The sequence below is a fragment of the Ornithorhynchus anatinus genome, chromosome 1 (genome assembly GCF_004115215.2).
Source record: "Ornithorhynchus anatinus isolate Pmale09 chromosome 1, mOrnAna1.pri.v4, whole genome shotgun sequence".
Classification (NCBI taxonomy): Eukaryota; Metazoa; Chordata; class Mammalia; order Monotremata; family Ornithorhynchidae; genus Ornithorhynchus; species Ornithorhynchus anatinus.
Genome location: NC_041728.1, coordinates 62,135,256 through 62,151,057, shown reverse-complemented (window position 1 = coordinate 62,151,057; position 15,802 = coordinate 62,135,256). Strand labels below are relative to the sequence as shown.

At 43.2% G+C, this 15,802-nt stretch overlaps 1 protein-coding gene across 5 annotated transcripts in view; it reads right to left on the bottom strand.

Annotated features, from left to right (window-relative positions):
- Nucleotides 1–15,802, bottom strand: part of TECPR2 (tectonin beta-propeller repeat containing 2) — an 80,940-nt gene that overhangs the window by 3,629 nt on the left and 61,509 nt on the right. For all 5 annotated transcript variants that reach the window (XR_003756981.2, XM_029058552.2, XM_029058571.2 and 2 more), the window contains one exon: nt 2,857–2,998. Coding sequence is in view for 4 of the 5 variants with exons in the window: in XM_029058552.2 (XP_028914385.1) it covers nt 2,857–2,998 (142 nt within the window). In the remaining variant the exon portion in view is untranslated. The remainder of the gene's footprint in view (nt 1–2,856; nt 2,999–15,802) is intronic.

The following is a 15,802-nucleotide window of genomic DNA, read 5'->3' as shown; positions in this document are numbered from 1 at the left end:
TTGGATTGTTTGCCGGCCCTGTGGTACTTGTGTCAATATCCATAATTCATTTCTTTCTATTAATGTCTGTCTCCCCCTCTGGACTGTAAGCCCCTTGTGGGTAGGGAATGTGTCTACCAAATCTGTTATACTGTACTCTCCGAAATGCTTAGTACAGTGCTCTGCGCACAGTAAGCACTCAATAAATACCACTGATTGACTGACTGGGGAGTACTGGGGAATTAATGTGGCATAGCGGAAGAACGGTGGCCTTAGAAGTCGGAAGATCTGCCCTCTAATCCCACTCTGTCATTTGTCTATTGGGTGTCTTTGGGAAAGCTGCTTAACCTCCCCAGGCCTCAGTTTCTACGACAATCCAGCCTGTTCACTTCACTACTCTAACACCAACCTGCTCATTGCATCTTGATCTCATCTATCTCGCCACTGACCCCTTGCCCGTGTCCTGACTCTCACCAGGAACTCCCTTCCCCATCATAGCCAACAGACCATCACTCTCCCCACCTTCAAAGATTACGATCCTATCTTCTTCAAAAGGCCCTCCCTAAGTTATCATTTCCTCTACTCCCTCTCCCTAATGCGTCATGCCTGCGCTTGGATTTTACCCTTTGGTCCCACAGCACTTAGGTAGGTATCTGTAATTTATTTCAATTATATCTCCCCTTCTAGAGTGTAAGCTCCTGATGGGCAGGAAACATGCCTACCAACTCTATTATACTGTACTCTCCCAAGGGCTTAATACACTGCTCTGCATATGGTAAGCGCTCAATAAATACCACTGATTGGTTAGTTGTAAGAAATCTCTCAATCTGCAGCCCAAAGGAAAGGTGCTTAGGAGAAATCATGATGCCCAATAGTTTGGGAGTTTGTGCAAAACCAAAATATTCTCATGCTTGAGAGCATGAAGTACTGAAAAACCTTGAGTAATATGGCAGTTGCATTACTGGAAAATAAAGGAGTCATTGAGTAAATGGAAATTAGGATCTCTGCCAACTGTCTGCTGTGTGACCTTGGGCAAGTCACTCAACTTCTCTGTGCTTCAACTTTTCATCTGTAAAACAGGGATTCAATCCTACTCCCTCCAATTTTGACTGTGAGCCCCATGTGGGCCAGGGACTGTGTCCAAACTGATTAACTTGTATCTACCCAATCAATCATATTTATCGAGTGCTCACTGTGCACAGAGCACTGTACTAAGCGCTTGAGCTCAGAGACTGGTGGGGGAGACAGACATTAATATAAATAAATTACAGATAAATACATAAATGCTGTGGGACTTGGTGGGTGAATAAAGGGAGCAAATCAGGAGGATGCAGAAGGGAATGGGAAAAGAGGAAATGAGGGCTTAGTCAGGGAAGCCCTCTTGAAGGAGATGAGCCTTCAATAAGGCTTTGAAGGTGAGGAGAGTAATTGTCTGTCAGATATGAAGAGGGAGGGCATTCCAAGTCAGAGGCAGGACGTGGGTGAGAGGTCGGAGGCAAGACGGTCGAGATCCAGGTACAGTAAGTAGGTTGGCATTAGAGGAGTGAAGTGTGCAGATTGGGTTATAGTAGTAGAGCAGTGAGGTGAAGTAGGAGGGGGCAAGGTGATCAAGAGCTTTAAAGTCGATGGTAAGGAGTTTCTGTGTGATGTGGAGGTGGATGGGCAAGCACTGGAGGTTCTTGAGGAGTGGGGAAACACGGACTGCACATTTTTAAAGAAAAGTAATCCGGGCAGCAGAATGAAGTATGGACTGGAGTGGGGAGAGACAGGAGGCAGACAGGTCAGCAAGGAGGTTGATAGAGTAATCAGGACAGGATAGAAGAAGTATTTGGAATAATGTGGTAGCAGTTTGGATGGAGAGGAAAGGGTGGATTTTAGCGATGTTATGACGGTTGAACTGACAGGATCTAGTGATAGATTGAATATGTGGGTTGAATGAGAGAAATGAGTCATGGATAACGCCAAGGTTATGGGCTTATGAGTCGGGAAGGATGGTGGTGCCATCTACAGTGATGGAAAGTCACGGGGAGGACATGGTTTGGGTGGGAAGATAACCCCAGTAGTCAGAATGGTCACCTGACACAGTAAATGCTTAACAAATACAAGAATAGTAATAATCAGATTTTTCTTTTGAAAATAGTATTTTGACAAGATTTTAAGAACAGGACAAAGTTAAAGTGGTTAACTTTTATATGTTTGCTTGTCTGGGGGTGAAGGGGGGCTGTGTGTGTGTGTGTGTATCTGCTTGTTTTCAGTGTCTGTGCCAAAGCGTCTCCATGCATTACTATTTCTTGGTGCCTCTGCCTGTCTCTTTAATAAAGAGCAGAGGGGAAACAGGAAATGCTACCCCCTCTTCTCCCCCTGATGCTGCTTTTCCCCACCGCGCAGCACAGCAGGAATAATCCACAGTTACCGGAGTCTTTTGTTAACCTCCGTGTAGCACAGACGCTTCCTAGTTCAGATCAAAACCTGCCTTCCTTTGGAAGGCTTCGGTCAGATAGAAACTACTTTGTTCAGGAACTAGAGGGGGAGGATATCAATTCCCTTTTCTTTTAATTGCATTGAGTACATTTGGGTACATTCCCTCTACGCCAGGTTCTACCACGGAGCTCGTAGTAGTCCTAAAATTAAGGTGGGAGAGAGATGACTGGAAACCCTATGGCTTCTATAGATCAGACTGCACTACTGGGGACATTGTGAGGGAAGATGAAGCTAAAACGCTGGCAGTAGATTTTAACAACCCTGGCAATCTGAATAACACCATGGTAACAGAGAAGAGTACAATAACATAGGATGGCTGGAGCTGCAACGGTGTGCTAATAAATCAGATGAAATTTACTGAGGAGAGGGCTGTGGTTCACACGTCTTTCCTCTTACCGGGTACATGTTCCCAGTCGGTGCCCACGGGCATCTCTTCGGTGATTCCGACTCGCACATGCACATTCCATTTGCTGTCGATAGCCCACAGCATCTGGTCGTTGGGGCTGGAATGGATGCTAACGAGGTTGACTCCCACAGGCTGGAAAGAGGGAAAATAATTAGGCGGGGACCCCAACCTCCTAACTCAAGAGGCGGTGCTGCGCCTTCTCTCAACATGCCCTACGATCGATCGATAGTATTTATTGAGCACAGTGAAGGTGCTTTGGAGATGGGTGTCAATGAACTGCATCTTTGCCAACGATAAGCCCAGAAAAGCAGTACAATGCACCAGCACAGCCCCGTATCATCGGAATAAACTGGGGAACTGGATCAAGCAGGATATGGGAATCATCAGGAAGCTGAGGAGAAGCAGTGTGGCCTAATGGAAAGAGCACAGGCCCGGGAGCCTGGGAATCTGGCCTCTAATCCTGCTCTGCCTCTTGCTACCGTGTGATCTTGGGCAAGTCATTTACTTCTCTGTGCCTTAATTTCCTCATCTGTACAATGGGAATTCAATACCTGTTCGCCCTCCTACTTAAACTGGGTGCCCCATGAGGGAGAGGGACTATGTTCCAACTGATCACAACTCCTCCAAGAAGTCTTTCCTGATTAAGTCCTCTTCTTCTCCCACTCCCTTCTGTGTCATCCTGACTTGCTCCCTTCATTCATTCTCCCTCATATCCCCACAGCATATACATATATATATATCTGTAATTTACTTATGTATATTAATGTCTGCCTCCCCCTCTAGACTATGAATTTGTTGTGGGGGGGAATGTATCTGCTGTATTGTAATAATAATAATTATAATAATAATGGTGTTTGTTTAGCGCTTACTATGTGGCAGGCACTGTACTAAGGACTTAGATGGATACAAGCAAATCGGGTTGGACATAGTCCCTTCTCCCATGTGGGGCTCACAGTCTCAATCCCCATTTTACAGATGATGTAACTGACGCACAAAGAAGTGAAGTGACTTGCCCAAGATCACACAGAAGAAAAGTTGTGGATCTGGGATTAGAGCACAGGTCCTTCTGAGAAAGCACTGAATGAATACCATTGATTGACTCATTTACGGCCATCTGAAATCCATTTGGTTCATCAGAACGTTCTTCTTTGATTAACTTACTGCCTTTCTTCTTGTGAATTCAAAGCTTTTCTTGTATGTTATCTCATTTCGTTCTAGACTGTACCTTGATCTCAGCTATCTTGCTATTCACCTCTCGGCCATGCCCTGTCTCTGGCCTGAAAAGCCCTCCCTCCTCATATCCGACAGACAATTTCTCTCCCCACTTTCAAAGCCTTACTGAAGGCACAATGCCTCCAAGAGGCCTTCCCAGACTAAGTCCTCCTTTCCACTTCTCCCACTCCCTTCTGCATCAACGACTTGTTCCCTTTATTCATCCCCCTGCCCAGCCCCACAGCAGTTATGTACATATCTGTAATTTATTTCTTTATATTAATGTTTGCCTCCCTCTCTAGACTGTGAACTCGTTGTGGGAAGGGACGGTGTTATATTGTACTCTCCCAAGTGCTTGATGCAGTGCTCTGCACACAATAAGGGCTCAATAAATATGACTGATTGATTGTGACTCCCGGGTCTGTGCTCTATCCACTTAGTCATGCTGCTTCTCTAGCTAGCTTTCCTAGCACATTCTGCCTTTACCTTGATTTCCCTCACATACATTCCTCCCGGCTACAAAACCTAATGGCAACACATATACAGAGTGGCATTCTCTTACTACCACCTGCCCTCTCTACCCCAGTAAAAGTTCTGGCCTGTTGCTACTTCTGCCTAAGCTCACCCAACTTTTCTGAGGCCGACTTATCCAGAGATAGAAGAATCCCTCCAGTTCAACCCCAGTGTCTGACCTTCCTACTGAAATCTTGCTTTCTGACAAGGAATCGCTTTAATGATCTCTACTTCAAATTCTTCTCTGATCTCTAAGGCTTGGATGACAAAGAAACTTGCCAGAGTTTTCAGGCTGAACGCTTCCCAACCAATCAATCCTATTTATTGAGTGCTTACTGTCTGCAGGGCACTGTATTAAGTGCTTGGGAGGGTATTATATGACAGAGTTGGTAGAAACATTCCCTGCCCACAATGAGCTTACAGTCAAATACTGCTTGTAGGTATTTGATTCCTCCTGGCCACAGTGAGCAGAACATCACCTATCCTGCTGGGAGAGAAACATTTCAGCATAAACTAAATCCACTTTACTTCAGTAGGCCCCCTCCTTAGCTAGACTGAAGGGTGTCCTCTAATTAGTACCTGTACACAGTAAGCACTCAATAAATACAATTGATTGACTGATTAGTGGCCACTCTACGAAATACCTCATGCTCTGGAAGGCAGGTGACTTCAATAATAAAAATAGTAATAATTACAACATTTGTTAAGCCCTTATTATGAGTGAAACACTGTTCTAAGAGCTTGTTTAGATACAAGATAACCAGGTGAGACAAAATCCCTGTCCCAGATGGGGCTCGCAATTTAAGTGGATTGAAGCCTTCCTAGGATACTGTGCTTAGAGTTCAACCTCTGATCAAATATCTTTTTTGTTTTAAAACAAAATTTCATAAAGGATGATAATAATAATGGTATTTGTTAAGTGTTTACTATGTGCCAGGAACTGTACTAAGTGCTGGGGTGGAGACAAGCAAATCGGGTTGGACACAGTCCCTATCCTGTATAGGGCTCGTAGTCTTAATCCCGATTTTCCAGATGAGGGAACTGAGGCACAGAGAGGTAAAGGGACTTTCCCAAGGCCACACCGCAGACAAGTGGAAGAGCCGGGATTAGAACCCATGACCTTCTGACTCCCAAGCCTGAGCTCTACACTATGCCATGCTATTAGTGACTCAACTTCAATGCTTTTCTTTTTGACATTTCACATTTTCCTGCTGTTTTCCACTTCCGCTGAACTGTGCCTTGCAAAGCAGACTAGGGCCAGAGACGATATATTTAAAATATTGAATGAGATCAGAATTATTCAGTACTTTGAAGATTTTCTAATATCCCAAGCTGAAAAATTTGTATGCGGAAATAACTGCTTGCAAAAGGGATCTAGCACTCTGATGGAAATATAAAATGCAGAGTTTTAGAAGGTGAGTTAATCCTATCTTTTACATTCAGTTGATTTTTCCCTAGCAAAAACAAACACACTCCACTAAATTTCCTTAGGACACTCTTAAAATGCCTCCCTGACACCTGTTGGCTAAAGCCTACCCAGTATACTTCAGAAATCAGTTCCAAAAATCATACAGGAATCTGACGTGTTTTCAAAGTGCCTTTTACAGAGGAAAACGCCAATTCAGGGAAGTCTTTGAGAGGTCAATTCTCCTCCAAAAGGCCTTCCCTGACTAAGTCCTCTTTTCCCTGACCCCTCTCCCTCCTGCGTTGTCTACCCATTTGGATCTGGACCATTTGGACATTTGGTATTCACCCTCAGTCCCTCAGCACTTATGTACATATCCATAAATTATTTATTTAGATTAATGTCTGTGTCTCCCCGTAAAACGGTAAACTTGTTGTGGGGAGGGAACATGTCTACCAACCCCGTTAGATCGTACTCTCCCAAGTGCTTAGTACATAGCACTCTGAACATAGTAAATGCTCAATAAAAGCCATTGAGTGATTGAAATCTCTAACAGTATATTGAGAAATTTTCTTCAGCCAAGTTCCCCTACAGGAATCCATACACTTTCTCCAGGGTCAGAAAATCTGTTTGTTTTGCTCTATCATTACCCAAAACACATGGCACTCCAGAATAAATTGCTATTTCAAGTCAGTATGGCATAGTGAAATGACAAATCCTGGAACAAATTCACGGCATGGGAAGAGGGAGGGATGGTGTCCATTAAAGCAATTAGACTCTAATTCATAAGATTGGAGAAACATCTATTTAAATGGTTTTTCTCAGAAAAGAATAAGCCCAGCTATTCAAAACAATCAAGGTTACAAGCTACTACCCACGCCATATATTTATATAAAGCTTGAGCTTGCAATAGCTGAATGCCATCTTTAATGTACAGTGCACATACACATGAACTAGCTAATAGGAAATCATTTTGCTTTTGAAGAACTATTCTGGGGTGGCCCTTACATAAGGGCCTCAATGTAGAACCTTATTTTCTTTCTGCAATGAAGAAACCATTAAAAACTAAAACAGAAGCGAAAGAGCTTTTGCCCGAGTGGCTGAAAAAATGGCTTTGTACATTTCAAGACTCAAGAGCTACACGCAAGCTGTGTGCCTGGTGAATGTAAATACAGATGGATATAAGGCTCCATTTTCCTGTTGCACTTCATGAGAAGCCCAGAAAGCCCAATCATAACCTCCCAAAAGGCAATCGTGCATTTTTAGTTCAAGCACCTCACCTTAAAAAAGACACACATATACCACTCACCCGCCACAGCACACACACACACACACACACACACACACACACACACACAAACACACACTCCCTCCCCAACGCCCAAAGTCCCTGTCCTCAAAGAGCCATTCTGTGGGTTATAATTGGCCTCGTTTCTACTCCAGGAATAGAACACTAATGTTAATGGCTTTCCTTACTCTGTCTCAAGAGGAAAACCGATCTTTCTAGCTGTGTACACATTCACCAGACAGACAGTCAGACACACACACAGAGTGTGCTTGAGTGTGAATCTCTTCAGTTGTTTTGGAAATTTATTCAGAAATCTTTGCAGCATATATGCAGTAAAAGGTCCCAGAAACAGAGAGTTTGGTAGAAAACAAGTCTTTCCAAAGAATTCATGACCTAATGATCCAGTTCTCATTTAAACCAGGTGCAGGGATGAAGTATTTTTCTAAAGCCCAATTATGTTCACAAAAGCAGCATATATTTGGGATGGTTGAGATGAGACTCTAAGAACCACTAATCAGAAATGGATACAAGAGGTGGCCAGGACACCTTTGGCCTACATTCCCTCACTCATCATCATCAGATTAATTGAATTCATCTACAAAATAGTATCTTCACAAGGAAAAACTACTTCCTGCTGCAAAAGTAAGGCAACAATATTGAATTACGACACCCAAAACAGCAACGACGAATATCTGGTTGAGGGTGAAGTCATTAACACATTCATTTTTTTTCAAAAGCAGTTGTTGCAACAGGCCCTGAATGTCAACACATGAGGCTTTACTGGAGCAAAGCTACCCAAAACAAAAACTTTTATGGAAAATTCCAATGGGTTCCACCTAGGAGGATGGGCTCCATGTGGGAGCTGGCAATAGGAGTTCTCCAGTGAGGTTTAGGGGGAACAGCCCAGGCCTGGGAGTCAGAAGGCCTTGGATTCTGATCCCAGTTCTACTACTTGTCTGCTGTGTGACCTTGGGTAAGTCACTTAATCAAATCAATAGTATTTACTGAGTGCTTACTACATGCAGAGTAATAATAATAATAGTAATGATAACATTTATTAAGCACTTACTAGGTAATTACTGTAATTTCCTGAACTGGAAAATGGGGATGCAATACCTATTCTCCCTCCCTCTTAGGCTGTGAGCTCCAGGTGGGACAAGGACTATGTTGGAACTGATCGTCTTATACCTACCCAGTGTTTATTAGCACAGTGCTGGCACATAGTATGTGTTTAATAAATACTATCATTATTAGGACCAAACAAAACGGGATTTGACTATTTTAAATATGCTTTTGCCTGATTTGGTTTGGATAACCAAACCTTTTTCTTTATTCAATTTGAGCTCTATTTATCATGATTAAGTTGTCTTGTTTTTGTCCGTCTGTCTCCCCTGATTAGACTGTAAGCCTGTCAATGGGCAGGGATTGTCCCTATCTGTTTGCAAATTGTACATTCCAAGCGCTTAGTACAGTGCTCTGTAAATAGTAAGTGCTCAATAAATACTACTGAATGAATGAATGAATGAGCTGATTCACCTTGGATAGGAGATTGGCATATTCAGATAGACTTTCCATTGCAAGAACTTCTGGGTGTGCGCGTGCCACCCTCCCGCCCCTGCCCACACACAAATGCTCTCTTTCAAAGGCTTTCAGTCTGTAATAAAGAAAAAGGATTCAGATTTTTGGAGTACCACACCGAAAATATGAATCAACCATATTTAATGAGCACCCGTGGGCAGAGGACTACACTAAGCTACAGAGAGACTACAGTTGGTAGACAGGATCCATTCCCTCAAGGAACATCAAGTCTTTTCACACATACATATACTTAATCATATTTATTGAACACTTACTGTGTGATGAGCACTGTATTGAGTGCTTGGGAAAAGATAATTGCAACAATAAACGGTGCCATTTCCTGCCCACAGTGACATACATGTGCCAATGTAAATATTTTTGTGGCTTCTTATATCAACCAATCGCATTTGAGCATTTACCATGTGCACAGCACTCTAAGCACCTGGGAGAGTACACGACAACAGAGTTGGTCGACACAATCCCTACCCACAGGGAGTTTACAGTCTACAGGGATTATAAATCTCAACCTTGCAAATAATTTTGGATATTTGATTGGGTAAGTAATTTTTTCTCTAGGCTCCGTTACAAAGACTGTAATTTATTTTTCTCTCTCAACCTCCTCTGAAGGAGGGAGGCTCGGATGTCAAGCAATTGGAGGGCTTGTGGTAGTCATGAGAGGGGCCAATTTTTTATTTTGTGGGTGGGAGTGCAGAGCGGGCAAGGATTTTGGGGAGGGGGGGAGATGAGAACTAGGATGGGACAGACTTCCAAGAGCTAATAGGCGAGATAGCTACTACTTAGGGTTTTGTCAGTCCTGATTTGGAAACTTTTAGGTCTTCTTTAGACACTGGGATGAGCACGTCTGGGAGACTGTGTGAAAAAGCCGTGGGGGCTATTACCCCATTGTCCCAGTGAACTGAGCAATTTATGAAATCTCTAGAATCCCCTCATTCCCTCTCCACCACACTGCTATCACGTTGATCCAAGCCCTTATCATATCCCACCTTGATTCCTGCATCAGCCTCCTGGCTGACCTCCCTGTCTCCTGTCTCTCCCCGACTCCAGCCCACATTTCATTCTACTGCCTGGATCATTTTTCTCAAAAACAAAAAAAATAAAACTCCCACTCCATCCACACTTCCCCTCTCCTCTAAAACCTCCAATGATTGCACATCCATCTCCGCCACAAACAGAAATTCTTTACCATAGGCTTTACAGCACTCAGTCAGCCAGCCCCCTCCTACTTTACTTCACTGATCTATTACGACCACACCCATCCACTTTGCTCCTCTAACACCAAGTCACTGTACCTTGATCTTGTTTTTCTCGCCGCTAGTCTCTTGCTGACATCCTTCCTCTGGCCTGGAACTCCCTCTCTCTTTATATCCAAAAGATCACCATTTTCCCCACCTTCAAAGCCCTACTAAAATTACATCTCCTCCAAGAAACCTTCCTTGACTAAAGCCTCCTTTCTGCATCACCTTTGCACTTGAGTCTGTACCCCTTAAGCACTTTGATATTCATCCTACCACCAATCCCACAATATACCTGTCTGTAAGTTATTTTAATGCCCGTCTTCCCCTGCACCCTGAAAGCTTTTTACAACAGACCAACTCTGTTGTAGTGTACACACACAAGTAGACAGGCATCATGTCTACCTGCTTTATGTATTATATTCTCCCAAGGACTTAGTAGAGTGCCCTGCACAGAGTAAGCAGTTGATAATTACACCTGACTCAGTGACATGATTGAAATTCTCTCAACTGGTTTCCGACCAGGCTACATGATTTCTTGTACCATCCCCAATATTCTTTCAATAGCCATAACCACCAGCTTCCTTAGGCCAGAAACCCCACTACAGTCTCACTGCCTTACACTGTGGCCCCAGAGAACAAGAACCCTAACAACCATAAATAATCATACTTGTTTGAGGAAACCAGAACTCATCTTTGTGCCGCTAAAAGAAAATATATTACACCCATGCAATATTAATGGTGAAATTTTAAATTTCCTTTATGTTCCACATACTCATCTTTGCAAAATGTAACACGTTTTATCTGAATTCAATCCAAAATCTTTCCATGTAAAAATATTATCCTATGATCAAGGATACATGAAGCATGCCATTTCCAAAGGTAGCAATTTCAAAAAGTTATTTTCAGGGTTTGCTTTGAGATGATTACAAAAGTAACCATGGAGATATCTAATGAATATGAACATTCATGAACATTCTAGAAAGAATGAAAAACGTCACATAGCTTTTTGCTTTTAGCCAAGTTGAGTGAAGCTCTGCATTCCTAGTAATCAACAAATGAGCGATTACGTTCAATGTTCGTATACGCAGGACCAAGTCCCAAAGCAACTAGTATTTACTAAAGTATTCTACTTTGCCAAGTCAGAAATTGCTTCTCTGAGATCAATAAGAAACCTAAATCGACAAACATGTCATGTGTAAAAGAGTAAGAACATAGACAAATGATGGGAACAAAAGTAATAATAGAGTACTTGTTAAACATTTATCTTGTCTTATGCCGTCGAGTCGTAACCGACCCATAGCGACTCCAAGGACACATCTCTCCCAGAACGCCCTGCTCTCCGTCTGCAATCGTTCTGGTTGTGCCAAACATTGTTCTATGTGCTGGGGTAGATACAAGTTAGTCAGGTTGGACCCAGTCCCATAGGGCTCACACTCTTAATCCCCATTTTCCAGATAAAGTAACTGAGGCCCAGAGAAGTGAAGACTCATACAGCAGACACATGGCGGAGCGCAGATTAAAACTGAAGACCATCTCACTCTCAAGCCCCTACTCTATCCACTAAGCCACACTGCTGCTCCAAGTAAGGAATAAAATCAACAGACACATCCATGAGTGTTACGGAGGCTGATGGGGATGGCACAACTAGGACTGGGGGATATTAGCCCGGGAAAAGGCATCAACACCTGTCTTTTCTTGAAGGTTTCTAGGAATCTGGGGTTTCTAGGTACTCTGAGAGGCATCTGGCCTGACAGCATAGACAAAGTGGTCCTACTTCTAGATGGCCAATCTCAGCAGGCAGGACCCTGTGCCCAGGAATGTTGCTCAAAACAGTGGCAAGAGCATGGGCTTGGGAGTCAGCGGACATAGGTTCTAATCCTGACTCTGCCACATGTCTGCAGTGTGCCCCTGGGCAAGTTACTTAACTTCTCTGTGCTTCAGTTCCCTCATCTGTAAAATGGGGATGAAGACTGTGAGCCCCATGTGGGACTGTGTTCAACCTGATTAACTTGTATCTACCCCAGCACTTAGAACAATATTTGTCACATAGTACATACTTAAATACCACAATTATTATTATTAGCTAGAGAGAGAACTTTCCTGGACCCCTTCCCTGACTCACACTGAGGAAAGTTCTGCATGCTATGCCACCATTCTCCAACTGGAAATGTTGCCGTTTTCAGGCCAACGCCAAAACTTTCAAATAATTCTAGGGGAGATCTCTCAAAACTAAGAGAACTTCCTCTCCAGCATCTGGTGAGAGGAAAAAACCAAGAGGAGGGAAGTGAAGAGGAAAAGGAAGGAGGAAAGGGAGGAGAACAAAGTATAGAACATGCCTAGAATATATTATTCTTATGGTCAAGCCTCTTCATTCAGAACTAGCTCAAAAATAAAAAGGGCAAAAAAATAATGTTTTAAAGAGATAAAAAGGCATAAAAGCTCACAACTTCAATGGAAAAGATGAAACAGAATAGACAGTTTCAATCCAAAAGAAACATTTTGAGGATGTATGAGATTCAGTAGAGATTTATTATTTTTTTCCAAACATTAAATATTCTTTCATTTTTAATTATTTTCTGGCTTGCACAACATACTGCTGTGCTAGTGAAAGGATCTCCTGCTGTGAAATAACTTCTGTTAATTTTGATTCTCATGGGCCCCAGCTTTTTGTACAGAGAATAGAAAAAAAACATTTAACATACAAAACTGAGTGCACAGTGGCACCTGAGGATTTTAAAATCAACCATATTTATTAAGCCCTTACAGTGTGCAGAGCACTGTATTAAGCGCTTGGGATAGTGCAATACAACAGATTTGGCAGATATGTTCCCCACCCACACAAGTTTACAGTCTAGAGGAAATGCAATTAGGAATGAAGAGTCAAATCTGGATGATGGACCGATTGTGAAAAACAATCCCTGTTTTTTAATGTGATATTAATGGACTGCAAGATTGGGGCATCCCTGAAACGTGTCCCAACCTTTCTGAGTGTAGCACCCATCCATTTGCCTAGAGGATGTGATCATTAGTGATGCTGAATTGTTTCTTTATTATTTTAGGAATCATTTGGTACTCACAACTCAAAATGCCCACTAGGTACCTTACGGGATTTTATTCATAAAGAGCCTCAAGGAGCGGGGCAGGGGAAAGAGCTCTACACTGACCCATGTCATCAAAAACATATTATTCCTAAATTCTGCAGGGAAAAATGAACAACTGATTGTACCCGGCAGATAGTGACACTTGGCAGTCCACTTTCCCCATGTTTTTCCTTCCAAACGCCACAACATATTTTGTAGTCTGGAGCACTCGCTCCAAGTCATCGACCCTGGGAAGAGTAGAGCCACATGGTAGAAGAGAAAAGCAGAGGAGAGGAGGCAAGTCACTTAACTTCTCTGGGCCTCAGTTACCCCATGTATAAAATGGGGATTAAGACTGTGAGCCTCACGTGGGACAACCTGATTACCCTGTATCTATCCCAACGCTTAGAACAGTGCTCTGCATATAGTAAGCGGTTAACAAATACCAACATTATTATTATTACTTTCCCAAGCGCTTAGTACAGTGCTCTACACAACGCTCAACAAATACAATTGATTGATTGCCAGTTTTTGGGTGACCGATTTTATTTTATTTCCCCAACTTTCCTCTTGGGAGTCACTGATCCTGGGAGTGTCACTGGCAGACTTCCAGATAAAGGCAAAACTTTGAGAATGTTTTCCAGACACCGGAAGAGCTGACCTAAGGCTGACCTAAGGATGGTGGGAAAGAGGAAGAGGGAGAGAAAAATGAGGCATGACCATATTGGTTTGGATCTGGTCTCATTGAAGGTTTGGTAAGCTCATTGTGGGCAGGAAACGTGTCTCCCAAAAGCTTAGTACAGTGCTCTGCACACAGTAAGCACTCAAATACCATGGATGAATATGCCAGCTCATTTGCATCTCCACTTTTGTGAGCGCGGGGATGCGGATTTCAGGCCTCAGGGTTATGTTTACAAAAATAACATCAAACCTGTGTGCTGTGACAACATATGCTGCTGCAAGGGTTTCCTGCTTAAGCCTGGTAGCCTAAAAACTGTTCAGACAAGTTACCATTTAGAAATCAACTGGATTATTGTATTGTACTCTCCCAAGTGCTTAGTACAGTGCTCAGCACATAGCATTCAATAAATACCACCGATGATGATGATGACAGTAGATGCCCAGAGAGTTCTAAATCTAGATGGAAACTGTGCCCCTGCTTTACAGTAACATATCTTCTTTTTCCTGCTGGCCTCATTCAAGAACTCAACAAACATTTTAACGTTGACCAAGTTTGCTTCCCGAACTATGCTCTAAACTAATAAAATAATGGTACTTGTTAAGTGCCTACTCTGTGCCAGGCACTATTCTTAAGGGCTGGGGTAGATACAAATTAATTCAAGTTGGACACAGTCCCTGTCACAGTCTTAATCCCCATTTAAACGGATGAGGTAACTGAGGCACAGAAAAGCGAAGTGACTTGCCCAAGATCACCCAGAAGACGCATAGTGGAGTGGAGATTAGAACCCAAGTCCTTCTGACTCTTGTCACTCGCACACACATACACAATCGCGCAAAAATGAAAAATTTCCAACTTCACCAAAGACTCTGGGTTCTAGTCAACTCCGATATCTGATAACTATAAGCCCGTGACTGGGCAAGGATTGTCTCTCTCCGTTGCCGAATTGTACGTTCCAAGCGCTTAGTACAGTGCTGTGCACAGAGTAAGTGCTCAATAAATACTATTGAATGATAAAGCAAAAAAGCACACAGCTGCTACTATAAATTCAGGCTCTAAATAATGAGACTTGAAGGACTCGTAATCTCTTTTTCCCTCCTGTGTCCCTCTGGTTGAGTACCCAAATCTTTGGCCAAATACTCCAAAGTTAAACATCATTCTTTCATACCTTCTCTCATCACTCCAAATAATGCTTTATTAAAGCCGTGGGGAAGCCAGCTATTGGCATAGAGCATGAGCCTGGGATCCAAAAGGACCTGGGTTCTAATTCCGGCTCGGCCACTTGTCTGTTGTGTCACCTTGAGCAAGTCCCTTCACTTTCGTTAACTCATCTACCTCATCTGTAAAAATGGGGATTAAAACTGTGAGCCCCTTGTAGTGTAAACAACCTGATTAGCTTGTATTTATCTCGGCACTTATAGTAAATAGTAAATGCCTAATACGACTTCATAAAAATAAAATAAAACCCGTGAGCCGAGGATAAAAGCAACCACCAGACACTCTTAGGATCCTCCATCGTATCTGAGAAAAGCATCTGAGAATACCGCCGCTGTCCCTCCTGCCACTGAGGGTCCCTGCTCCCGATATGCTCTGTGTGCTTCGGGTCGGGAATAAAAGCTGCTGCTGCGTGATGTCTCCCCTGTCTCACCAACAGCCAGCCAGCCATCCTGCCTCCTCGGGAACTGGCAGGGATTCTCCCGTGCGCCATCGAGGAGATCCACCCTCCCACCCTGCCTTCCACCAGCCTGGTGGGAAAGAGAGCAACACCTACAGCAGGGAGCCTTCACAGAACCCTGGGAAAACTGATGGCTGTTGTAACGGGCACCGCGGCTAGCCCGTCATTGGGCAGGGATTGTCTCTATCTGTTGCCGAATTGTATATTCCAAGGGCTTAGTACAGTGCTCTGCACATAGTAAGCGCTCAAT